Below are 24,995 nucleotides of genomic sequence, written 5' to 3'. Positions count from 1 at the left end.
CGAGCGGCTCCCCTGGCCCCACCCTGGTTCTCCTTGCAGTGGGCCTTCAGCAGCTCTGCCAGGGAGCCCCACCCCCCCCAGCTCCTCCCATTTACTTCCTCGGGGGTTCTGACTTTCTAAGTGGGTTCTGACTTGCTAAGTGCTGCTCATATAGGGGCGTGTACTGCTGTGTCCACTTTACAGATGAGGAAACGGAGGTTTAAGGGCACAGTAGTAGAGCTGGGACTGAATTCCAGCCAGGTCTGGTCTGACCCCCACCCTCAAGGTTCCAATTCTTTCCAGTCTTCTTAGAAAGAGGATCCAATACTCCTAGGCCTCCTGAGGGTGAGCGGGGGTGGGGGTCGGGGTGTGTGCTTGTGGCCTTCACAAGCCCTTTTCTCCCTAAGAAAGAAACTTAAATTCTGTTTTATGATTTGTTGTTACAAAGATCAGTGTATGTTAGAGTATTTACTTTCACCTAGAAGTTACTTTCTTTCCTCTTCTGATGGTGAAAGGAAAGGAAGGCAGCTTGGTGAGCCCCTGGCATCATGCCCCCTGCCCTGTGGAGAAGTTGGTTTGGGGAGGGCCAGGAGGCCCCGATAGAGAAGCTGGAGCCCAATGCTGTTAGGTTCCACAGCGAGACTTGCTCCAGGGCTCACAGGGCAGAGGGGTGGTGTGGGTACCTGAGTGCCACGCCCTCACCCTCGGCTCCCACCCCCACAGCGCAGTCAGAGAGCGGGAACAAAATGTTTGCACATCTTATGCCTGATCAGAGTCTTGTATTCACAGTATATCAAGAACTGTCACAACGATAAAAAAAAATTTCAATTCTAACGGGCAAAGGACTTGAACACACATTTCTCTGAAAAAGCTATACAGATGGCGGAGAAGCAGTGTCATTAGAGAAGTGCAGATCAAAACCGCAAGTGCTACCACTCAATACCCACTAGGGTGGTTATTATAAAAATACGTATCGGGAATAAATACTGGTGAGGATGTGGAGAGAGTGGAACCGTCGTCCAGTGCTTGTGGGAATGTAAATGCAGCTGCTTTGGAAAGCTGGCGACCAGTGCCACAAAAAGCAGGTACCATATGACTCAGCAGTTACACTGCTAGGTAAATATCCGAGAACTGGAAACATGGCCACGGTAGCATTCATCATAGCCAAGAAGTGCGGACGACCCAAAGAGCCATCAGCCGATGAATGGATGAACAAAATACGATCTGTCCGTGCAATGGGATGCTATCCAGCTAGAAAAAAAAACAAAATGCTAACACATACAACATGGATGAGCCTTAACATATATCAAATGAAAGAAGCCAGGTAGAAAATGACACATTGTGTGATTCTGTCTACATGAGATATCCCGCAGAGGCAAGTCCACTGAGACAGAAAGTACATCAGTGGTCGTCAGGGGGGAAGGGGGATGGGAAGTGACCGTTTTAATGGGTACAGTGTTTCTTTTTGGGGTGATAAGGTTCTAGAATCTGGTGATTTATGGCAGTGAAGTTTAGAAGGACGTCTACAGGGCTTATGTTACATGGAAAGCATAAGGTCCCCTGCCCCCCCTTCTTCCTATTGAGGGGCGACACGATGCCTGGAGCCACAGCAGCCACCTTGCGGCAGCGAGGAAAAACGCCGAGAGGGAGTTCCCTGGTTGCCTAGTGGTTAGGACTCTGCTTTCACTGCCCTGGCCTGGGTTCAGTCCCTGGTCAGGGAACTAAAATTCCTCAAGCTGAGTAGTGTGGCCAAAAAAATTAATGAAAATTTAAAAGAATTCTAAAAAGTAAAAAAAAAATACATATATAGTGAGAACCCAAGGAGTGATGTCAGCAGGGCACTTGCCAGCTGTCTGGGCTCTATGATCACAGGAACTAAGGGAGGATGTGGCCTTGTGAAGGGAGGGCAGGACCACTGGGCCCTGAAGGAGCTAGAGCTGGCCCCTTCCTCCTCTGGGTGGGGATGGAAGGCCAGAGGGAGGCTCCTGGTACGCGGGGTGCAGGAATCCCTGGCATGTGGCCCTCCTCCCCAAGGCTGGGGGTCTGGGTGGGACCCAAACTCAGACATGGGCCTCTGGGGTGACCTGGCAGGCACCCGGGGGTCCAGGGGCCTCTCTCAGCCCTGGTCTGCCCCTGCCCAGCCCCCTCCCCGGGGTGGGCTGGGCTGGGAGGCGGAGTGGGGTGCTTTTACGTTTTCAGGTCTTTCCAGCCCTTGGCCAGTGGGGCAGCCTGACTAACCAGCTCCTCCAGGCCCACGGTGTGTGTGGGGAGGGGTGCGGCCCGAGGTGGCCAGACCAGCCCCAGGCTGTGGGTGTGGAAGCAGGCCGGTGGCTGCGCTGTAGGTCATTATGGGGCTCCCTTCCAGGCAGCCTCGCCTCTGGCTGCTGCTCTTGGTGGTGCTGGGCTGGCCCCAGCCCTGCCTCAGCCTGGGTAAGTAGGGGTCCTGGGAGGGGTGCACCCGGCCAGACCCTAGGGGCTGGGGCACCTGCTGGAGTGATTAGATCCTGGGACCCCCCCCACCCCCCACCAACCGGGAGAGGCAGCCCCAGGGGCAGTGGGCCCTGGACCCTCACGCCTATCTCCACGGCCCCAGAGCTCATCCCCTACACGCCGCGGATAACCTCCTGGGACCTGGAAGGGAAGGTCACGGCCACCACGTTCTCCCTGGAGCAGCCACGCTGTGTCCTGGACGGGCACTCCAGCGCTGCCGACACTGTCTGGCTGGTGGTGGCCTTCAGCAACGGTAGGTCCCGGTGCAGGTCTGGGGCCTAGGGTGATGGGTGGGTCTGAGGACAGCTCCAGGGCCCTGGGAGCCCCTCTCAACTCCGTGTGAATGGGGAGTTCGGGCTTTATCCTGTGGGGGATCTGAGCGGTGGCGTCTGATTTGTGTCTGGAGGGGCGCTCTGGGCTCTCAGGCATGGAGGGCCCGGGGCTATGGCAGTGGACCACCTGTCTCCTCCTGCCCTCCGGCCCCAGCTGCCTGTACCTCCCTCCTGCAGCCTCTGCTGGTGCTGCTAAGTCATGTCAGTCGTGTCCGACTCTGTGCGGCCCCATAGACGGCAGCCCACCAGGCTCCCCCGTCCCTGGGATTCTCCAGGCAAGAACACTGGAGTGGGTTGCCATTTCCCTCCCCAATGCATGAAAGCGAAAAGTGAAAGTGAAGTCGCTCAGTCGTGTCCGACTCTTAGCGACCCCATGGACTGCAGCCTACCAGGCTCCTCCATCCATGGGGTTTTCCAGGCAAGAGTACTGGAGTGGGGTGCCATTGCCTTCTCTGCCTGCAGCCTCTAGGGTCTTCCAGAACCCCCAGACACTGGCTGAGATCCCAGCCTCCCCACGGCTGCTGACCGATGGCCACTACATGACACTGCCCCTGACCATGGACCAGCTGCCCTGTGAGGACCCTGCGGACCGCAGTGGGCGCGCCCCTGTGCTTAGGGTGGGCAATGACGCTGGCTGCCTTGCTGACCTCCATCAGCCTCGCTACTGCAACGCCCCCCTCCCGGGCCCGGGGCCTTACAGGTGAGTCGCCTGACCTGAAACCTGGAAGGGAGCTGTACTGGGAGAGGAAGGGTGGAGGTTGGGTTCTGAGACCAGGGCTGCCCCCCACCCTACCCCCACCCCAGTCTCAGCCCAGGCCTCTGTCCTGGCCCCTCCCTTTCTCCAGCTTTGGTTTCTTCCTTATGTGGGGTTGGATCTCCTGGAGGGGCAGGTGGCCTCCACGAGGAGGTGGGCATCACAGAGCCTGTGGGGGATGGGAAGGGGTCTACAGGCCCCAGCATGTGGGGAGGGGAATGCTGGAGACCGCCCGCCCCCCCAGGTGGGTCTGGCAGGAAAGTCAGCCTGGGGCTGAGGGTGGAACCCGGGTGGGAGAGCAGGGGTCCAGCGAGCAAGGGGACAAGGCCAGACATCCTCAGGGTGACCAAGTGCGGCTGGGGGAACCGGCAGGGGCCACAGGGACAGCGGGGCAGAGTGTAGCCGCCTTCCACGCCCACGCCCCTCACCCTCTAACCCAGTGGCCACTCCCTGACTCAGCCTCCTGCCCCGTCCCTAGCGACCATGAGAGCCGGCTCCCGTCAGTGGCAGGTGCCAGCCTGCCTGGATCCCAGAGCGCCCACCCTGAACAGAGATGCAACTCAAGTTCCGGGTGGTGCCCTCGGAGCTCAGCCTGCCCGCTCCCCTGATCCTGGTCTCTGAGCACGCCCTGAGCACACCTCTCCCTCCTGGCCTTTGCCAGGAGGGGGTGCCACCTCCTACTGGGGGGCCTTCCAAGGCCTCGCAGACTCCACACAGCCAGCAGTTTTCCTCCGGAGAACAGGGGTTGGGGCCTCACACACCCTTGCGAGCCACCCTGAGGCCCCCGTATGTGGCATTTAGTCACGGGGACCCCTGAACCAGAGAGGGTGTCTGAAGAGTGACGGTTCAGATGGCTGAGGGCTGGTGGCGGAGGTTGCTGTGGCCAGAGAGGTCTCAGGGTGCTTAGCACAGGGCGCCCCCCTCCCCTGAACATGACAGGCCCACAGCCTGGCCGTCATGAGCTGCCTGGGGCCTGGCTGAGGTGGGGGCCTTGCCCAGAGCAGTCGAGGCACAGAGCCTCACCCCTGGTCCTCTCCCCCAGGGTGAAGTTCCTGCTGATGAACTCCAGGGGCTCACCCCAGGCCGAGACGAGGTGGTCCGACCCCATCGCTCTCCACCAAGGTAGCGCGGAGGGCCGGGCGCTCCGACTCCAGTGTGCCCAGCCAACATCGGCACCCTGGTCATGCTCAGCCAGCCCCTCCCCTGGCTACCGTGGGACTGGGGTCCCCGAGTCAGAGTCCAAGTCCAGGCCACCCCCTAAATAGAACCTCCCACTAGAGGGTGGGGTACTGGGTCAGCCCCATGGGCAGAGACACCAGCTCTGTCCACCCCAAAATGTTTGCCAACCCTTGGGTGCCCTAGGCTGAAGCCCCATCATGGACAGAAATAATCTGCCCCTCCTTCAGGGAGCCAGCCCTGTGCTGGGCAGTGCTGGGTGGAAAAGAGGGGCCAGGGCAAGAAAGAGGCTGGAGCCGTGGTCCTGGGAAGCCTGCTCTCAGCAGAGCGCCAAGGACCAGCGGTTCAGCAGACCAAGAAAACTGTACGTCAAAGGCCGAGTGTCCCATGGATGGGTGTCTGGGAGACAGGCTGCAGAGACTGGGGTCAGGAGGGGAGGGGCTGTGGATCTTGTTACGTAAAGGCCTTGAATGCCAGGCTCCAGGCAACAGGGCAGCACCCGGTCGGTCCTGAGCTCAGCTGCCTCTCTGCCTGCCATGGGTGGTGGGAACAGTCCGGCAGGTGAGACCAAGGCGGAGGCTGGCGTGACGGGTGGTCCAGGCTGGCAGAGCACAAGTGCCGCAGCAGAGAGGGACAGATGAGCGGGCTCAGGATGCCGGCTGGGGACGTGAGGCAGTCAGCATGGCGGGGAGGTGACCGCCCTGGGGTCCGAGGGCAGCCTCTGAAAGCCGCTGTGTGTGCAGGAAAGTCCCCAGGCTCCATCGACACGTGGCCCGGGCGGCGGAGTGGAGACATGATCGTCATCACCTCCATCCTGTCTTCTCTGGCCGGCCTTCTGCTTCTGGCCTTCCTGGCAGCCTCCAGCACGCGCTTGTGAGTGGTGACCCCTGGAGGGCCCCTTGCCCCCCCATAGCCCCTGCTCACTCTCTGGCCCAGCACCTTCTGGAAGCCCTGTAGTTTTGAGTTGGGTGGTGCTCCTTCCAGCGATATGCAGGGAATTTCCACCCTGAGTGTCTCTCATCTAGGAGCTCAGGGAGGCAGTCCAGCAGGTCCTCTGATGACGGGTTCATAGACGGGGCCACCTTGCTCTGCCTGGGCCCTTCTCCCTGACAGTGGGCCCTCAGTTGTTTCAATGAACTGATACCCAGGGAGCCAGGGTGGCCACCTGGAGGAGGCAGGCCTCCAGCTGGTCTTCCCAGGGAGGAAAGGGACATCAGAGGCTGCAGGAGGAGGGCTATGGGAGCTCGGCAGTCCGCTCCACCCAGCAGGGAGACACTCCACCCACAGCCCGTCTCCCTGTCCCCATCCAGCTCCAGCCTGTGGTGGCCGGAGGAGGCCCCGGAGCAGCTGCGGATTGGCTCCTTCATGGGAAAGCGCTACATGACCCACCACATCCCGCCCAGCGAGGCAGCCACCCTGCCGGTGGGCTGCGAGCCTGGCCTGGAACACTTCCCCAGCCTCAGCCCCTAGCTTGGCCCACCTGGCTGGGGCTGGGGCAGTGGGGGCCTGGGGGGTAAGTGCACAGTGCACGTGTGTGTGTGTGGGTGTGTCCCGCATCGCACCTCCCGCCCTGCCTGAAATCCCACCGCTAGCAGCCCTGCCTTGGCCTTTCTCATTTCCCCCGTCTCCAGGCAGTTGGGGGAGGGCCTCAGTCAGGCCAGGCATCCAGCCCCCAATGCCATCTGCCTCTGATCTGCCTGCCTCAAGCGAGGCTGGAGGTAATGTAGACACACTGCCCGAAAGGAGGCTTCCAGGCCCCAGGAGGAGGCCTGCAGCAGGCTGGGCTGGGCCGGGTCATCTTGGGGTACATAAGGCCCCTGGCTGTCCCTCTGTCTGTCCCTCACTGGCAGCCGGAGCTGCAGTGAGGCCTTCAAAGGTGCCACCATCTTCCCTGGACGTGGGTACTTTCTGAGGGTGGCCCTCACTGGCTGGAAGGTCAGACCGTGTAGATCTCTGTGACGATCCGGCTACCACATCTAACCTCCTTGCACATGCAGATGGCACACACACTCATGCACTCACTCCCATTCCATAAGCATTTATTGAGCGCCTGCTGCATGCCACACACACAGTGTTAGGCATGGGCCCTCACGCAGGGCTCGCTGCTGTTCTTGGGGCGCTCACTCACTGCTCTGGGCCTCAGATGACCACGTGTCCTGATGCGACGTGTTACTGTTGGGGCTATCACCCCCTCGGACTGTCACGCACCCTCGAGCTCACACTCCTGAGACGATCTGCCCCCGATGGACTCTCCTGTCCAGTAGCCAGCGCCCGCATCACCCAGCAGGAGCCACTTGACTCTCCAGCGTCCGTCTCCCTGCAAGACCGGTGATTCCCACCGTGGACACAAGGGGGCGCCGTGGCGCCGCGGTTGCCGAGTCCAGTGCATGCGCACGTCTGTGCACAGCTAAGCGTCCCGCCGCTGACCTGACGTCTCACAGCGGCCGCCGCGCCGCTGGGTCTCTGGAGGGCACGGCTCCAGTTTCCACCTCGGCCAAGCCAGAGGATGAGCAGTCACACTCTCGTTTGAGGATCAACGGTGTGTCGTCCCACTGCACAGCTGTCACCGTTTTCTGGGTGGGAAAACATGCTCAGTGATCTGCCCACGATCCACTGTCCCCAACCCCGTGTCCCCCGGCCGCTCCCAGGCCCTTCTAAGCCTGACTGCGGCTCCCAGCATACAGGCCGCCCCGAGGAGGGCGCCAAGCGGGGAAATCTACCCCCTCCCCTGACTTTGGAGATGAATAAATGCAATCTGGCTCCTCCATCCCAGTGGTGCCCGCGCTGAATCTGCAAGAGGGGCAGTTACACGCGTTGCCCAGCCTGGCTCCGCCCCGTGCAGCCTGCCCCTGACGCCAGCCCGGGCGCTGCCCCGAGCCTGTCCTCTAGATTGCTAGCCCTAGCTATGCATTGGGGTACCCCCATTTCCTGATGGCCCCAGGGAAACCCACCCCCAATGGGGTGGGGGGCAGGGCCAGGAAACCCACCACTAATGCAGGTGGATTTAGCAGTGCTCCTTCCCAGGTACATGCTTCATGGGAGTCTGCTTTCAAAACCCATGCACCCCTGGTCTCTGTGGTCTCCCTCCCACCCTGCCTGCATCCTCACCAGCCACAAGACCTGCTCTCGGTGCAGTTGGGAGCTCAGGCCCTGGTGTCCTGGGTGACACCTGGCCATGAGAACCAGCCCTGTCAGACTGCCACTTTTGGAATTCCGCTGCTGTAGAGCCCAGGATCCTCTTGGATTCTTGGAATTGTTGTTGCTTAGTCGCTCAGTTGTGTCTGACTCTTTGCAACTCTATGGATTATAGCCTGCCAGGCTCCTCCGTCCATGGGATTCTCCAGGCAAGAATACTGGAGTGGGTTGCCATTTCCCTCTCCAGGGGATCTTCCTGATCCAGGGATTGAACCTGTGTCTCCTGCTTTGGCAGTCGATTCTTCACCTCTGAGCCATCTGAGAGGCTCATTCTTAGAATTGGAGGAGGTTAAAAGTTGGCCCTGCGCTACGCCAGCTACCACCAGTGCAGCCTGGCCCACGCTGTCGCTCCCAGGCCCGGCCCCAATACCAGACTACAAGGCCCTTAAGACCCAGGATGCCTGGCTTGGGGCCTGCCCAGGAAGGAAATGATAGTGAGAAATAGGGATCCACTGGTGTTTGCTGAGTGAAAAGATGAACAAACCTGCCCAAAGATGGAGGATCAGCCAGGAGCAGGAATTGCCCCTGCTTCTGGCGTGTCCGGGGTCCTTTGGTAGCTTGTTAGTGCCAGAATCTTTGTGCATTCTGAGTCCTGTGATGTCTTGTGCGTCCCTGGGGCTGCCCCTCACTTCCAAACATCTTCAAGCCCCTCTGAGGAGCTGCTCTCATTGTGGCCACCTGGGGCTTGACCGTGGAGACGAGCCCTAAACAGACATTGCAACATGGTGAGTGAAGCCTGGGCAGGGGAGGCAACTGACCCCACCTGATGGTCAAGGGGACTAACTAGGGGTGAGACGTGTCTCAGGAGGCAAATGTAAGTCAAGTCAGAGGAAAGAAGGAGGGAAGGAGAAAGAGTGGAACTCGGGGAGATCAGACGTAAATAGTCTTGCCTTACGGTGATACAGGTGGTTCCTGGGACCACAGCAGCGGGGATGGGGGCCGGGAGCCCGGTAAGGGCAAGGGTGACCCGGCCTTCCAGGCACATGGAATTAGCCCTGAGCCAGGGCAGACGAAGCAGGTTGGGGAGGAAGAGGTGGATTCTAGAAATATTTGGGAGGTGATTGGAGGAATCCGGCACTTCTTAGACATGGGAGACAAGCCAAAAGGGAGAGGCTGTGCTTGGGTATCTTTCCTTAATTAAAAAAAAAAAAAATTATTTATTTATTTGGCTGTGTCAGATCTTAGCTGTGGCTTAGTTGCCCTATGGCATGTGGAATCTTAGTTCCTCAACTAGGGTTCAAACCCATGTCCCCTGCATTAGAAGGCAGATGCGTTTTTTTAATCTTTTTTAATTTTTAAATTATGAAAACATAGTAACACTTTTACGGGAGGCATGGAAAGTACAGAACAAAGTTACATATAGTTCCAATTAATTACAGTTGTTTTAGATAGATAAGATATTTAGTTGGAATTTCAATATCAAACTCTCAGAAATTAATAGAATGAATGTACAGAGAAGCAGAAGCATACAGTAGACCTGAAAATCACTGTGAACCAATTCGACATAATTAAGATTTATACAAGAAGGCGGATTCTTAACCACTGGACCACCAGGGAGGTCCCTCCTGTGCCCAGGTTTCTGATGTGGGGATGGGTATGAATGCAAAATGGGGCCCCTTATGTTCTGAAAGTGGTCCTATCACCCCAGCCTTAGAGCCGATCCCCAGGAAAAGGGGGTTCTGGGAACGTCATCGTAGGTGAGTGAATCCACACGAACGCTAACAAATTGTTAGTATTTTACAAAGATGGAAGCCAGTCCTGGTCAGCGGAAGGCTGCCCAGTGAGCCTGCTGGGCTGTGGGCGTGCTGCTCCAGAGCAGGCGTGCCCAGGCACCACAGAGTCCATGCGGAGTTGGGGCGGCAGGCCCGGTCATCACCAGCCCAGGCACCGCCACGCTGGGCCCTGGGGAGCTGTGCTGGGGCCTTCCGCCTCAGAGTCACGCTCGAGAGGGTCACCAGCTAGACCCAAGCTCCGTGAGCCGGGTCGTGACAGCCTGGAGCAGGGTGCCTAGTGAGAACCGCATTGCGGAGAACCTCTTTATTAAATGATGTTTTCCATGTTCTCCAGGGCTGTCCTTGGGGAAGTACCTCCAAACCCATTGGCCCATCACATCATGGCTCAGTGGTTAAAAACAAGTTCACTGTGAAGAAGGACAAGCAGCAGTGATTGTGGGGGTGATGACTCACAGGTGACTCATTGGGCCAGAAATCAAAGGCAGCAGAATGACAGCAGGTAGAAACCAGCCAGCACCCTCCCTCTCTCTCACCCTCGGGGTTCACTTTATTCCTCTCATCTCTGAAGCGTCCATTTCTCTCCATCTTCCCTGCAGTCCCCCAGGCCCGCCACCCCGGTTTCCTGATGGGGTGTCAGCAGTCGCCCCTTTGCTGGTCTCCCCACATCTGCATCCCTGCTCCCCACCCCCATTCTTCCTGTGGCATCCAGAGGAACTCGATGATACACCTAATGTGTCTCACCTTTGCTCCCCCCTCAGAGGTTTCCTCCCCGTGAGAGCAGGTCTTCTCATTTGCGAGGCGCCAGGATCCATCCCTTGCTCCCTGAATTTGTGCCTCTGTTAGCCCCTCCACCCCATCCTGCCACTGGTCCTTTGCACCTGCTTTTCCCTTGATAGAGACCATGCCTCCACTCCACGCCCCTTCCTCTAGGTCGCTCCTCAGCTCCACTTACACTTCTTCAGAAGCCCTTCCTGACCCCTCAGCTCTCCTAGAGCCGTGTTGTTTTCCTCCTCAGCACCTTTTGTTTCCTTGTTGTAATCAGACATTTAAAATGACGAGCTTTTGCATCTCCTCTGCTAAACTCTCAACTCCAGCGGGGCAGGGACCACATGTGCTTTGCTCACCAGAGCGCCCCCTAGAGCTAGCACAGTGCCCAGCTCCCAGTAGGAGTTTAATACATATTTGTTGCCTGACTGTTTTATAAAAAACCCCTTCACACTGGCCAGAATGAGCTGATGTGGGTGCCCTAGGAGCCTGGTACGTTCCACCCTCTGGGTGATGCAGGGGGAGGTGCAGATACAGGCTCCGCACCCCCCACCATGGTCGGGGGGTCCTGGGTGGGGGTGAGGGGACCCAGTCCGAGCAGAGACATAATTTGGGTAGTGCTGGCTGGTGGGGGCACATAGCAGTAGGAAAGCCGTGTCCCGGACATAAGAAGCGCGTTGCAGGAGGCAGTCAGAATAGCAACCATCTATCATGCCCGGGAAGGTGGCCAGGCCCCAGGCGCTGGGGGAACACGAGGAGCTCCTGATGGCTTTGTGGTGTGTGTGTGCTAAGTCGCTTCACTTCTGTCTGACTCTTTGTGACCCCATGGACTGTAGCCCGCCAGGCTCCTCTGTCCATGGGGATTCTCCAGGCAAGAATGCTGGAGTCGGTTACCATGCCCTCCTCCAGGGGATCTTCCCAACCCAGGGATTGAACCCGTGTCTCCAGCAGCTCCTGCATTGCAGGTGGATTCTTTACCACTGAGCCACTGGGGAAGCCCGTTCCTGTTTGGCTTTGTGCTCACGGAAAGAATTTCCTTCATGTTGGAGTTCCTCAGAGCCTTGTTGGGGTTTGTGACTCTCTGCCTCCTAGGAAGGGCCCCAGGGCCGGTGTCCCAGCCTGAGGGGCAGTTCTTTGGTGCCTCCGCAGAATGGCGACTCAAGCACTTTCTTCAGAGCGCTGCCCCTCCCTGCTGTCCTTAGGAGGAAGTTAGAAGGCAGGGAGGGCCAGTCCAGCTCCTGGCCCCCCCAGCCCGCTGCCTCCTGGGTTCCCTGGGGCCCCTCCCGTCCTGCCCACAGCAGCCTGGGGAGCTGCCAGGCCCCTGGCAGAGGGTGGGGCGGGCACCACCTTCTCGGGAGGGGCCGACCTGAAACAGGAGCAGATGGACAGAGCCACACCCGGCTGCTCACTCTGCAGCCTGGCCACCCCACCTACCCCAACCTGTCCCCTCAGAAGGGGGAGGGGCAGCTTCTGGGCAGGACAACAGGTCAAGGGACCCAGCCCAGAAACCCTGCAGGCCTCGCAGAGGGAGGGTCAGATCCAGTCCCACTCATGGAGGGGACCGGGGAGCGGACCGCTACAGACGGAACCGTGTTCCTCCAAATTCCTGTGTTGAAGCCTCAGTGCGTAACTGTTTAGTTAGTTCCCTCGACCGGCATGGAACCTGTGCCCCCTGCAGTGAAAGTGCCCAGTCCTCACCGCTGGGCCTCCAGGGGCCTTGCAGAGTGTGGCCGTATTTGGAGAGAGGGTCTTTAAAGAGATAATGAAGTTAAGAGGTAATTAAGTCCTTGAGGGTGAGGATGTGACCCCATCAGATTGGTGCCCTTATAAGAAGAGATAGGGCACAGAGACACCGGGGTGCTGAAGGGGACAGACCAGGTGAAGAGGCAGGAAGGGGACGATCCAAGGAGACAGATCCAGAAGATACCACTCCTGCCCGCGTGATCTTGGCCTTCCAGCCTCCAGAACCAGGAGAATGTAAAGGTCTGCTGTTAAGCCGTCTGGTCTGGGGCGTTCTGCCCTGGCGAGTGGAGCAGACTGATTCACCCACCCTCACAGTGTTGGGGACATGAGCAGGGATGGGGCAGAGTACGCAGGGCAGGGCACCATGGTGAGAGCTGCCCAAACAGTGTGTGCAGAGGCTTGGAGGCAGGAAGGGCCAGTCTCACGCTGGTCCCTTGGCCCAGCTTTCCCTGCCTCGTCTCCTCCCCAGGGCCCACTGCAGCCGTGTCCTGGCCCCCTCCCCACCGACCACCACTGCTCCCAGCCTGGACCTCTAGGGACAGGAGCCCAGGGGTCACCCTTGATTCCTCCTCCTCTGGGTGAGCCCCGCAGGCAGCCCTGCCCCCTTCTGCTGGCCTCAGTCTCCCCTCCCCCATCAGATGAGTGACCATCTCTAAGCTCCTTCAGCACAGACACTCCAGTCCCCACCTCCCCGAAACCCCACTGCCTGTGGGGTGACGCAGGCTGGAGTTATTCCCAGGAAGAATGCGTTGCCCTTGACAACCATTCTTCTCCCTGACTTCGACCTCTCCCCGCTGAGGGACAGACAGGAATGCCCCATTAATCATCCTGGCCTCTCCCTCCGAGTCCTCAGCCCCCTTCCTCCGCTCCCCAGTGGAGGTGTTGCTGCATGGAAGCGTCAGGCTCAGCTTCGCCCTCCAGTCCCTGTGCCTTGTCCGAGCCCTGAATCTAGGCGCCTAGGGCAGTGGGAGAGCCCTCGGGGCAGGGGGTGGGGAATGGACTGAGAGTGGGCTCAGGTCAGGCCCCACCCTGTCCCGTGAGTGACCCCAGGTACAGGGCCAGGTAGGTCCCTGGCAATAGACTATTCCCCAGGGCTCGGTGTTTCCCAACTGCCCCTGCAGCCCTCCCTGGCTCCCCCAGGCATTCTGGCCCCTTCACACTGGCTCACCTGCAGAAGCCCCAGTTTGAATGCAGGACCAGGGGGACTCCTCTGACCCTGTGGGTCTGGGAGGGAGCACTGGGCCTGGGGGGAGAGATGGAGCCGGCTGGCGCCCCGGGGTGGGCCATGGGGAGGATCGCCCTGGGGACATATGGGAACTTGACCTGGATCAAGTGAAAAGGGCACCGAGGGTTGCCCCCGCCTGTGGCTTGTGATTAAAAATAGAACGTTTCAGGGACTTCCCTGGTGGGCCAGGGGTGAAGAATCTGCCTTGCAATGCAGGAGCCGTGGGTTTGATCCCTGGTTGGAAAACTAAAGTCCCACATGCTGTGGAGCAGCTAAGCCCGCACGCTGCAACTAAGGCCCGTGTGTCTCAGCTACTGAGCCCACGAGCCACAGCTAGAGAGTCTCTGGGATGCAATGGAAGATTCCGCATGAGTCAATGAAGACCCGACACAGCTAAACAGAGAAAATTTTTTGAAAATAGCCTTTCAAATCAGTAGAAATAGAGCTGATTTTTCAATATTTTAGTTTTTTTTTCAATATTTGCGATTTTTTTTTTTTTTTTTAAGTTTCATTACATAGGCATGATTGATTAAACCATCGGCAGTTGATGATTAATCTAACCTCCAGCCCCTCTCCCCTCTCCAGAGGTCGGGGGATGAAGCTGCAAATTCTTAATTATGTGGCTGGTTCCCTTGGCAACCAGCCCCCATCCTGTGATTATCTAGGGGCTTTCCAAAATCATAGCAACATAAACTCAGGTGTGGTTGAAAGGGGCTTGTTATAGAAAACAAAACAAAACACCCATTTCACCTTTATCACTCCGGGGCTATTTCAGGGAACCAAGGATGTTCCTTTATGAGCTGCGTGCTGGGGACCACAAACAAAGACCTTAATACACGTCACTGCAGCCATAGGTAACTGATGCAAAGACACACACCAAACTGAGGAGAGTCGATGCCTTGGGGAGCGCAGAAATAGGATAGAGAAGGGCCGGAAGAGATTAGAAAAAAAAAAGCAAGACCTTGTGCAGAGCAGTAATGAGGGGCCCACAGACAGAGATGCATGGTCCTTTGCTCCTACGGCCCCTGGGTTAAACATAGATGAAAAGGGGGCCGGTTTCCAACCCCACCACTGACCGTCCACAGGGCCAAGAAAGCTCCTCTCCCTGGGGGGCCTGGTGTTCTCATCTGTATGATGAGATTAATAGTCAGGCCTGCCTGCCTGCTTCTGGGATCTGAGATGAGTCGATGGGCAAGAATGTACTTTCGAAAGGTTAAAGCCGGCTCCTCCCATGTTTTGATGGCCGCTTTCAGCTGCCTTTCAGAAGAGTAAAAAAAGAGGAAAAAAGTAAATCTATATACTTTTATTACTGTACGTTATATTAAAATATATTATATGTAAGTGTAATATATACAGTATACATATATATTTATACATACTTTTTGTAAGTATACATATATATGTTTTATATACATGTGGGTATGGCACCCCACTCCAGTACTCTTGCCTGGAAAATCCCATGGGCGGAGGAACCTGGTAGGCTCCAGTCCATGGGATCGCTAAGAGTCGGACACGACTGAGCGGCTTCACTTTTACTTTTCACTTTCATGCATTGGAGAAGGAAATGGCAACCCACTCCAGTGTTCTTGCCTGGAAAATCCCAGGGACGGGGGAGCCTGGTGGGCTGCCATCTCTGGGGTCGCACACAGTCAGACACAACTAAAGCGACTTAGCAGCAGTAGCAGGTATATATTGATGTATAGAGAGTAACTTAGTGTGTGTATATATATATATATATACACACATATGTATATACTGTGCTTAGTCGATTTAGTCATGTCCGACTCTTTTGTGACCCCATGGACTGTAGCCCGGCAGGCTACAGATACAATCCTCTATCTACGGGGATTCTCCAGGCAAGAATGCTGGAGTGGGTTGCCAGTTCCTCCTCCAGGGGATCTTCCCAGCTCAGGGATCAAAGCTGAATCTCCTGCACCTCCTGCATTGCAGGCGGATTCTTTAACACTGAGCCACCGGGGAAGCATATGTGTGCATACTATACACACATATATACTATACTCGCCCATAGTGTGTATACACACACACACACACACACACACACACACACATGGGAGAGGCTTGAGAGCAAGTATAGCAAAATGTTAACAATTGTTGAATCTGGGTGGGGACTGTATATAAGGGCATTCTTTGTTCTATAGACTTCCAACTTTCCCAGGTGTGACCATTTCTGTATTAATAGGCTGGCGAAATAAAGAAGCTTTTCCGGGGTTGGGTCTGCCCGGGACTTGCCGGCTCGTGTTCCCCTCTTTTCTGCCTCCAGGCCCAGCAGCACTGGTCATGTCCTCTGAGAGGCCCACACCTCTGCTTCAAAGTCTAAGCATGACCTCCGTGTCCCATGGCTAAACGTCAAGCACAGGATGACCTGCATCTGAAGCCCATCCGTGTAACCGGCAGCACGCAGAAGTGGCTGCTTTGTGGAGGCCTCCCCCACACCCCGTGCCAGACCCGGGAGCCCACCCCCTCCGCCCGGCCATCCTGTGGGGAAAGGAGGGGGATTCCTGCCTCCAGGAGCTTCCAGCGGGAGGAGGGCCAGGTGTGGCCAGAGATGCACTTGATGAAACAATACATTTTATTGCAACAAGTGTATAATGAGATGGAGGTGCATGTCGGCTGCTGTGGAGTGCATTAAGAGGAGGCACCAAGGCCAATCGGGCGTTTTTGGTGACACCAGACCCTGGGATAGGTAGGGCCAAAGGACAAGAGCTCGCTGGGTATGCAAGGCAATGAGGGCCCCCCAGGGAGAGCCTGGCCTGAGCCAAGACACAGGCGAGAGGCCTTGGGAGAGGGTGTCTCAGCACCTTTTGGTTGAGGCTCCCCATGAACACCTGGACTACCCCAACCTTGTCTGCCTCCCCTCCCCCTTTAAATACTTAAAAAAATATATTTATTCATTTATTTGGCTGTGCCAGGTCTTACTTGTAGCATTCGGGATCTTTAGTTGCTGCACATGGGACCTGGCTCCCTGACCAGAGATAGAACCCAGGCCCCTGAGTTGGGAGCACAGAGTCCTAGCCACTGGACCACCTGGGAAATCCTGTTCCCTGAGTTTTCCCCTCTGGTTTTGGCCCCCAGTTCCCTGGGGGCTGGTGGTTGAGATGGTAAAGAATCTGCCTGCTAATGCAGGAGACCCAGGTTCGATCCCTGGGCCGGGAAGAGTCCCTGGAGGAGGAAATGGCAACCCACTCCAGTATTCTTACCTGGAGAATCCCATGGACAGAGGCACCTGGTGGGCTACGGTCCATGGAGTCGCAAAGAGTCAGACACGACTGAGCAACTAACACTCCCTTGAGGCTGAGTCAGTCACTGGTGAAATGCAGTAATGTTCATATCCTGCAAAGTCTGCGACCATTCGCTAGCAAGTCCAAGTAAACAGTTGGTCGAAAAAAGTCTACTAGGTAATAACAGTGTCAGTAGGAATATTTTCCTTTTTTCAAGTTCACTGCAATAAACAATTTGCATGTTTTAAGTATTTTGGGAAAGAAAGATAGTTCAGGTGGGCTGGCAATCAACTAGATTATATATTTGATTATATAGAGATATAAATCAAATGCATTATAATGACTAAGGAATATAATTAATTGTTTTTTTAAAATTCAAGTGTCCCCCAAAGGAGTTTGAGTTTTAAGAGGGTGGCTCTGGTCAGGTGTGGAGCTAGGCAGAGTGGGGTCCCTGTGCTTGGAGCAGAGAACCCCATGAGGGGGTGCTACTCCAGTCCAGGTGAGAGGTGGTTGGTACATGCTCCACCCACCAGCCCTGGGCCCCAGCCGAGAACCTTTTGTCTGGAGCGGGGATTGTCCTGCTCTGGCAGTGGCCAGAGATGGAGGAAGGAGAGAGGAGGTCACCTGGATAAGGAGAGGAGGGACGGTGATGTGGGGGAGCCCCTCCCGGTGCGAGGCTGCAGGAGGGCAGCAGGGCGTCACCCTAGGCTTGCCTTGCGGGGGAGATCTTCCAGTTCTGGGGTCTGCCCCAGCAATCTTAGACAAGCCCCCTTCCTCTTTCTGTACCTCATCCAGGAAATGAAGATTACTGCCTTCTGCACAGGGGGGCCGTGGGGAGCCCCCTCCCGGGGCCAGGCAGCAGGGAGTGCCCTGAATGCCCCCAGGCTTGCCTTGGGGGTGATCCTCCAATTCTGGGGTCTGCCCCAGCTGGCTGGGTGATCTTAGACAAGCCCCCCTTTCCACTTTCTGTGCCTCATCCAGGAAATGAGGATTACTCCCTTCCGCACAGGGTGCCCATGGGGAGCCCTGGGTGCCAGATTGGAGAACTGTTTGGATGAGGAGATTCCACAGGGCCTGGCAGAACTGCCACTGGGGCTGCCTGGACCCCAGGGCTGCCGCCCCCTCCCGGGGCCCCTCCCTGGCCAGGCCCTCCTGGAGTGGGGGTGGGGTGCCCGGGCTGGTCTGGCAGCCCAGCTAATTATTCTGTTCAGACCCCTCCCTGGCGATGCCAAATCCTTGGGGCCAACAGATTCAGCCCCTAAACCTGTCCGACCAGTTGTCTGGGAGAAGGGGGCGCCTGGGAGGGGCAGCAGGAGGTGCCAGAAGCAGCCGCCCCATCCCAGCACAGGGAGCGGAGCCTCTGGGGCTCTGGATGCTGCGGACAGTCCCTTGGACAGACAGACGGTTGGACGCTTGTTCTGGCCATGGGGCTTGGCAGGGGACAGTCTCCGCTGCTGATGGCACTGTTGTTGCTGCTGGCCTGCCTCCACATGGGGATGAGCCTGGGTGAGTGAGGGTCGGGGCAGGGTGGGTGGAGTGAGGAGGGGGTGGTGCCCACCACGCTTCAGGCTTCCGGAAGACAGAGCCCACCTCCCCCAGCTGCCTCCTGAGTCTGAGTCGTGAGTCTGGCGCAGGGTCCCAGGTGGGTCAGGGGAGACAGCCCACCAGAAGAGGGCACGAGGCAGACAGCTGTGCCCCCGCCCCCCAAGACAGGGGAGCAAGGAGCGCTTCCTCCCTCTCTGGGCTTCTCATCCCATCTCCTGAACCCAGTTATCACCAAGTGGCTTCCCTCCTTCCCTTCCTCCATGTCCCCAGGAGAGGTTTAAAGAGGACTTCAGGGGACTTCCCTGCCCGTCCAATGGTTAAGACTGTGTCTCCACTGCAGGGGTGGGTGGGGAACTAAGATCCTGCAAGCGTGGCCCCCCAACATTTTTTTTTAATTAAAAAAAATTAAAGAAGTCTTTAAGGATGACGCTCCAAAAGGAAGCTCTGCAAGGGAGCGACAGGCATAGTTCACTGTCAGGCTCTTCAACTGGAAGAACCTAGAGACACAGCCCCCAACCCCCATTGCTGCTGCTCTGCACCTTTCCCCTCTGTTAAGCACGAACATTAAGTACCTGCTGTACGCAGGGTGCCCTGGGCCTCAGTGTTAGAGCCAGGAGCTCTGAGAGGGGAAGGTTCTAGCCCTGAACCTTTGGGGCTTAGCTGAATTTAATAGAAATGAATCATATTGAACCGAACTGAACCAAAAGAGGAAGAGGGTTCTGGAAACTTCCCTAGCCCATCTCATCTTTCTGCAGCTCTCCAGCATTTGGGGCTGGAGGGAGGGGGAGCTCTGACCTCAGGGGGCCCGGAGAGGAATTAGGGGTTCTGAGCTCTCTGAGCAGAGCCTGAAGGCTGGACAGGGCTGTGGGAGGCTGAGAAGGGGACAGGTTCCCAAAGGGGAGGGAGTCTTGAGGGGGGCGGGAGGTGCAGAGCTCTAGGTGAGGAGAGGTCACCCCGTGCTCTGAGCCAGGACCCGTCCCCACGTCTGGGCCTGGGGTCTTCCTGTGTCACCACCGCCCCCCCCCCACCAAGCCATTCACGCCTCCCATCAAACCAACCAACCTGGACCACGTGGGTGGAGCTGCGGAGACTCTAGAGGTGGGTAAACTGAGGCCCGGAGAGTGTCAGAGCTCAAGGTCACTGGGCTCTGCCAGAGTCCAGCCTAGGGTTCAGGCTTGGGCTCAGTTCAGTTCAGTTGCTCAGTCGTGTCCGACTCTTTGTGACCCCATGAATTGCAGCACTCCAGGCCTCCCTGTCCATCACCAACTCCCGGAGTTCACTCAGACTCACATCCATCTAGTCAGTGATGCCATCCAGCCATCTCATCCTCTGTTGTCCCCTTCTCCTCCTGCCCCCAATCCCTCCCAGCATCAGACTCTTTTCCAATGAGTCAACTCTCCGCATGAGGTGGCCAAAGTACTGGAGTTTCAGCTTTAGCATCATTCCTTCCAAAGAAATCCCAGGGCTGATCTCCTTTAGAATGGACTGGCTGGATCTCCTTGCAGTCCAACGGACTCTCAAGAATCTTCTCCAACACCACAGTTCAAAAGCATCAATTCTTCGGCACTCAGCTTTCTTCACAGTCCGACTCTCACAAACATACATGACTACTGGAAAAATCATAGCCTTGACTAGACAGACCTTTCTTGGCAAAGTAATGTCTCTGCTTTTGAATATGCTGTCTAGGTTGGTCATAACTTTCCTTCCAAGGAGTAAGCGTCTTTTAATTTCATGGCTGCACTCACCATCTGCAGAGATTTTGGAGCCCCCAAAAATAAAGTCTGACACTGTTTCCACTGTTTCCCCATCTATTTCCCATGAAGTGATAGGACCAGATGCCATGATCTTCGTTTTCTGAATGTTGAGTTTTAAGCCAACTTTTTCACTCTCCTCTTTCACTTTCATCAAGAGGCTTTTTAGTTCTTCTTCACTTTCTGTCATAAGGGTGGTGTCATCTGCATATCTGAGGTTATTGATATTTCTCCCGGCAATCTTGATTCCAGCTTGTGCTTCTTTAGGCTTCCCCAAATCTGAGTCTCACCCCAGCAAGACCTAAGATGCCTCTCTCAGAACTGACTATGCAGCTTGGGGAGGGGCCTCTGGAGCCTCCATCTGCCCTGTACTTCACTGAGACCCTGGTGACTCCAGGGGGCAAGGCTTCCCCCTGACCGCCAATGGTGCCCACCCCTAACAGGCTCCCAAGGCAGGGGCCAGGGGCTGGATGCCAAGAAGCCCTCCTGATTAATGCCTGATTAGAACCCCCAGGAAAAGCCCTAACTCCCCCCTCAGACTGGGGCTTCCCGGACCGTGAGCCTCCAGACTAGACTATGAGGAGCTGGTCATCGTGTTGAGTCTCTTTTCTCTGCCCCCACCCGGCCCAGAGCGCATCAGCTACGTGCCCCAGCTCTCGAGTGCCACCCTGGCAGGGAGACTCACCCAGTCCACCTTCACGCTGGAGCAGCCGCGGGGCCAGTTCAGCCACCCCAGCATCTCCAACTCTGACGCCATCTGGCTAGTGGTGGCCCACAGCAACGGTGGGTGCTGCCGGGGCCTTGCTTTTCCCTCTGTGAAGTGAGCCTGGGGGGAGCAGGGGGTAGGTGGATGTGGCCGCCCCCACCGTCTGACCCTTGGTGCCACCTTCAGCCACGCAGAAGTTCACGGCCCCACAGAAAGTGGAGGACACCCCGGTCCCTGCCGACTTCCCCCAGAGGGGCTACTACCTCACACTGAGGGCCAGCCGGGCTCTCTACCCGGGTGGCCCGCCCAGCAACCAGCTCCGGGTCCTGCGCGTCGGCAACGATACCCGCTGCTCCCCGAGGACAAGAGGCTGCAACCGCCCACTGCTGGGCCCCGGCCCCTACCGGTGAGCTCTGGGCTGGGGCGGGGGTGGACGGCTCCTGCCTGTGTCCAAACCTGAGCCCGGGTGCCTGGGAGCGTGGCTCCAGTTCTGCCAATGGCAGGAGGGGACCAGGGAGGCCGCGGTGAATTGTCTCGTCTTCTTGAGCAGAGGCCCCCCCCCCAACTGGAGCCCCCACCCCATGGGCCACCTGGACCACATGGGCGGGGTCTCCCCATCCAGTCAGAGTGGGCCCCAACTCATCTCACTCAGGACTTGATTCACTGATGTTCTGTGCTGGGGGACCTAGCCCACTCCACTCACTGTCCCAAGTGAGAACACTGAGGGTCCCAGAAAGGGCAGGCCATGCACCCAAGGCCGCACAGCGGAGACAGTCACAACTGGGATCAGAGCCCCTTCCGGCGGACTCTAAGGCTGCGCTTTTAGCTCCAGGCTGTTCCTCCCAGGTCCTGGGAGTCAGGGAGACAGACTGACAGGCACCAGGGTGGGAGGGTTTCAGGTCCCGGGGACTCGCACCCCCAATGCTGGATCTCCTGTTCAGAGTGAAGTTCCTGGTGATGAGTGACAGGGGACCCATGGCTGAGACAGAGTGGTCCAGTGAGACCCGCCTGCAGCAAGGTATGCGGCCAGGTGTGCCGGTCCAACACTAGGCCTGGGGGTGGGCTGGGAGGAATGGGCCAGCCCCTAGTCCGTCAGAGCCCCTCTCCCAGCCTGTGCCCCCGCCCCAATCTTTCCCGGCTGGGCTGGGAGGCTGTTGGTCTGGAGGCTGTTCCAGGTCCCTCTTCTCAGGTCGGATCTCTTTCCTCCCTTCCTGCCCTACCCGCCTGTGGCACCCCCTGGCGCCCTCAGCCGAGGTGCTCCAGGCTGCCCCAGGGCCCCAGGCCGCGGGCACTGTGGTCATCATTGCCATCCTGTCCGTCCTGCTGGCCATCCTCCTCGCTGCCCTCCTCGCCCTGCTCATCTTCACCTGGTACGTGGACAGGGTCGAGGCTCCCCTGGGAGGGTGGGGTCCCTGACCTGGGCCGCCTCTTCCCTTCCCCTCGATCCAGGCCTCCAACCCTGCTCCCCATTGCTAGCTCTGCGGGAGAGGTTTTCCCTGAAGGCCAAACAGGGGTAACAGTTATTGATCAAGGGATCCCCAGCGTTCTAGAGCCAGTATGTGTGCTTGTGGGCGCATTGACCCCTGCTTCCCTCGTCCCTCCGCCTGCCTGACACCCGCTGATGGGTGGAGCCGGTGGGTGGGGCCACATTTTCTGAGCGAACACCATCTGCCCCCTGGTGGCAAGAGCTAGAATTGCACGTGGGGGCCCAGAGCAGACGGTCCAGGTGGATGGAGGTGAATTGTTTTTCCTCTAAGCGCTGAGCTTTGACTTGAGTGCTCAAGGCTTCATTTAGAACTCAGATGCGGGGGCCTGGTGGGGAAAGTGGTGCCCACAAGGCTTCCTAGAGGAAAGAGACATCTGATCCCTAAAGAGAATTTGGAGAGGAGGGGGAGGGAAGCAAGTGGGGAGGGTCTGGGGGCAGAAGAGTTGCCACCAAGGCCTGGGCCTTGATTCAAGGCTGAGCTGTATCCTGAAGGCCAGAGAGAGCCAGTGGCCGGTTTTGATCAGAGGAAACGCAGATGCTATTGTGGAGGCGTCCTGGGTGTGGGAAGTGGAGGGAGACCATGGGGGCAGGGTCGTGACAAAGAAGAGGGAGACGGAGCTGCGTTTTCTCAGATTTAGGGACACAGTGCTCCAGGCTCTAAGCCATGGCCATCAGATTTCAATCGGGCTGTTCATTTACCATCCTCTCCGTCTCTCCTCTCCACTCCACGCCCCCCAGGTACGACACCTGCGGGAGCACGCCCATCTCCAGCCCAGGGGAGCTGGTGTTCGTGAGAAAATATGACACCCACCACATGTCCAGGCCTTCAGCCATGGGGGGCTCCTGAGGGCCTCCAGGGGGCCCCTGGTGCAGTCTGGGGGCCCACCCTGCTGCTTCAGAGCCCGAGGAGAGAGTGTTTCTAACTAAGGGGGAGGGGAGGGTATCCTTAGCCCAAAGCTTGGGCCTGCCGCTTTGAGGAATAAATGTCCCTAACAGCTCCCTGAGTGGCTGGGTCATGAACATCTGTTGGTCTCCCTGCGTGCCAGTCCCAGCCCCTCCCAGGAGGACACAGCAACAGGGGGGAAACCCAGGGGTTCCGGGCAGCGAGGATGAATCCAGTGACCCCGTTAGGTCCAGTGAGGCCCACCTGCCCTGTGGGCACGTGCCGTCCCTCCCCCCAGCCTCCTCTCTGTGGCCTCTGCTCCTGGCTGGAGGACTTAGAGCTTCTAGGCTTCACCCCCACTCCTGTGCTCGCTCTGGGTGGGGGTGCGGAAATGTGTGAGAAGCTGTAACTCCTTGGAGATGCCTGGGTTCAGACTGGGGGCCCAAACCCCATGCAGGACACAGAGCGTCTGTCGTCATCCACTCCACTCTGGGCCGAGATGACCCAGGCGGGGCTCTGTCCTCACGTCGCTCAGCGCCGTGGGGGACAGTGTTGTAGCCACGCATCCCGGGAAACAAACTCACTCAGAAGGACAATGCAGATAGTGGAGTGCAGTTTATTACACCAGAGGGCCCAGGGCAGAGTCTCCTCTTAGCCAAGGACCCTGACCAGTTTTTCTGAAAACCTTATATACCCTAGGTGTATGTGCCTAAACCCACCTCCCCAAATTCCCTGAAAGTAGTCTGAACAAAGGAAAAGAAAGATATAATCAAAGTTATCCTGTGATTCATATGCCTTAAGCCTAGGTAGTTAACAGTGGACAATTATCAATAGGCCTGTGGTCATACCCCAATAAGCATGATAGAATTTATTCTATTCGGTTACACAGATAATTAGGATATTCTTTTAGGCAACAGAGAGTCTAGGTATGAGCCCTGGGGCTCTTTCATCCTGGGGGGCCTGGTTTTCCTGTTGGTATGTCGTTTCCATAGATACTGGGCACAGAGCTCAAAGTCCACTGTCCGGCCCAAGATGGAGTCCTGCTTTCAAGATGGAGCCTGTTCTGTCTGTTTCCTCCTTCATTCCCCTCTCTTGATGCTCTTAACTCATAGTATGAGCATCATTCATAGGGATATATTGCACCCTGACTCTCCGACCTCCAATCTGGGAGAACGACATCAACCTCTGGATTACAAAGTTCATAATACATTGTAAAATAAAGGGTCCACAAAGCAGAACTATCAAGGCAACTATAACAATGGTAAATATAGTTTTCCACCCGTCACCCTTCACCCAGATAGGACAAAAGTCCAAAAAGGAAGATTATCATCAGACATAACTTTTACCTGACCTTTCATGTCATCTAGGGTGGCTGACATATAGCCAGATAAATCAGGAATATATACACAACATCCAACTTTAATTATAGCTCAGGTCCCTCTCTGTACTGAAAGGGTTAGTCTCAAGATAGTTAGTCTCAAGATGATAGCGGCTAATCCTTGTAGCAGCAGTTGATTGTAGAGTTCACCTCTGTTTCTTCTTTAAGATGATCTTGGTTTCACGGGGATCAGTGGGGTCCTGTTGTGTAGTCCACTCGGTGTCCTCTGGGTGTCGTGGTATGCTCTCTTCACCCTCATGTGGAGGATCCAGGGAGTGACGCCTGCAACTTTAACTGCAGCAGGGCTGCTTAGAACGACAGTATATGGACCCTTCCAGTGTGGGGCCAAGGAGTCGTGTTTCCAGTCCTTGACCCACACCTGATCACCAGGCACAAATTCGTGAATCTGTTCCCCAAGGGGGAATGCACCCTTACTTGTACAAACTTAGTTACCTGATTTATTACCTTACCCAGTTGTTCCATCTGCTGTGAAATCTCATCTCCCCTTACCTGAGGCAAATTTGTTGACACCTGTTTTATTATGGGAGGGGGCCTCCCATACACAATTTTGTACGGAGAAGAGCCACGGGACTGTGGGGTCATCCTGAGCCTGAG

General features: G+C 56.9%; 2 protein-coding genes across 4 annotated transcripts; both read left to right on the top strand.

Annotated features, from left to right (window-relative positions):
- Positions 1 to 2,177: 2,177 nt before the first annotated feature.
- Positions 2,178 to 7,498, top strand: UPK3B (uroplakin 3B). 3 transcript variants are annotated; one of them, XM_044936352.2, is made up of 7 exons: positions 2,178 to 2,409; positions 2,573 to 2,722; positions 3,264 to 3,501; positions 4,598 to 4,677; positions 5,475 to 5,604; positions 6,042 to 6,244; positions 6,875 to 7,498. In XM_044936352.2, the coding sequence occupies exons 1-6, from the start codon at positions 2,328 to 2,330 to the stop codon at positions 6,199 to 6,201; spliced, it is 840 nt and encodes a 279-aa protein (XP_044792287.2). In that variant the 5' UTR covers positions 2,178 to 2,327; the 3' UTR covers positions 6,202 to 6,244; positions 6,875 to 7,498. The 3 variants fall into 3 exon arrangements, with proteins under 3 accessions (XP_044792287.2, XP_006057201.2, XP_006057203.2); XM_006057139.4 differs by having other exon boundaries at positions 6,042 to 7,498; XM_006057141.4 differs by lacking the exon at positions 4,598 to 4,677 and having other exon boundaries at positions 6,042 to 7,498.
- A 10,388-nt stretch (positions 7,499 to 17,886) lies between these two features.
- UPK3BL2 (uroplakin 3B like 2) lies at positions 17,887 to 23,139 on the top strand. The gene is made up of 6 exons (XM_006057142.4): positions 17,887 to 18,137; positions 20,558 to 20,710; positions 20,820 to 21,039; positions 21,575 to 21,651; positions 21,883 to 22,003; positions 22,858 to 23,139. The coding sequence occupies exons 1-6, from the start codon at positions 18,056 to 18,058 to the stop codon at positions 22,964 to 22,966; spliced, it is 762 nt and encodes a 253-aa protein (XP_006057204.3). The 5' UTR covers positions 17,887 to 18,055; the 3' UTR covers positions 22,967 to 23,139.
- The last annotated feature ends 1,856 nt before the right edge of the window (positions 23,140 to 24,995 follow it).

The sequence above is a fragment of the Bubalus bubalis genome, chromosome 24 (genome assembly GCF_019923935.1).
Source record: "Bubalus bubalis isolate 160015118507 breed Murrah chromosome 24, NDDB_SH_1, whole genome shotgun sequence".
NCBI classification, from domain to species: Eukaryota; Metazoa; Chordata; class Mammalia; order Artiodactyla; family Bovidae; genus Bubalus; species Bubalus bubalis.
The sequence above is the reverse complement of the archived record's forward strand: the minus strand, read 5'-3'. Positions and strand labels throughout refer to the sequence as shown.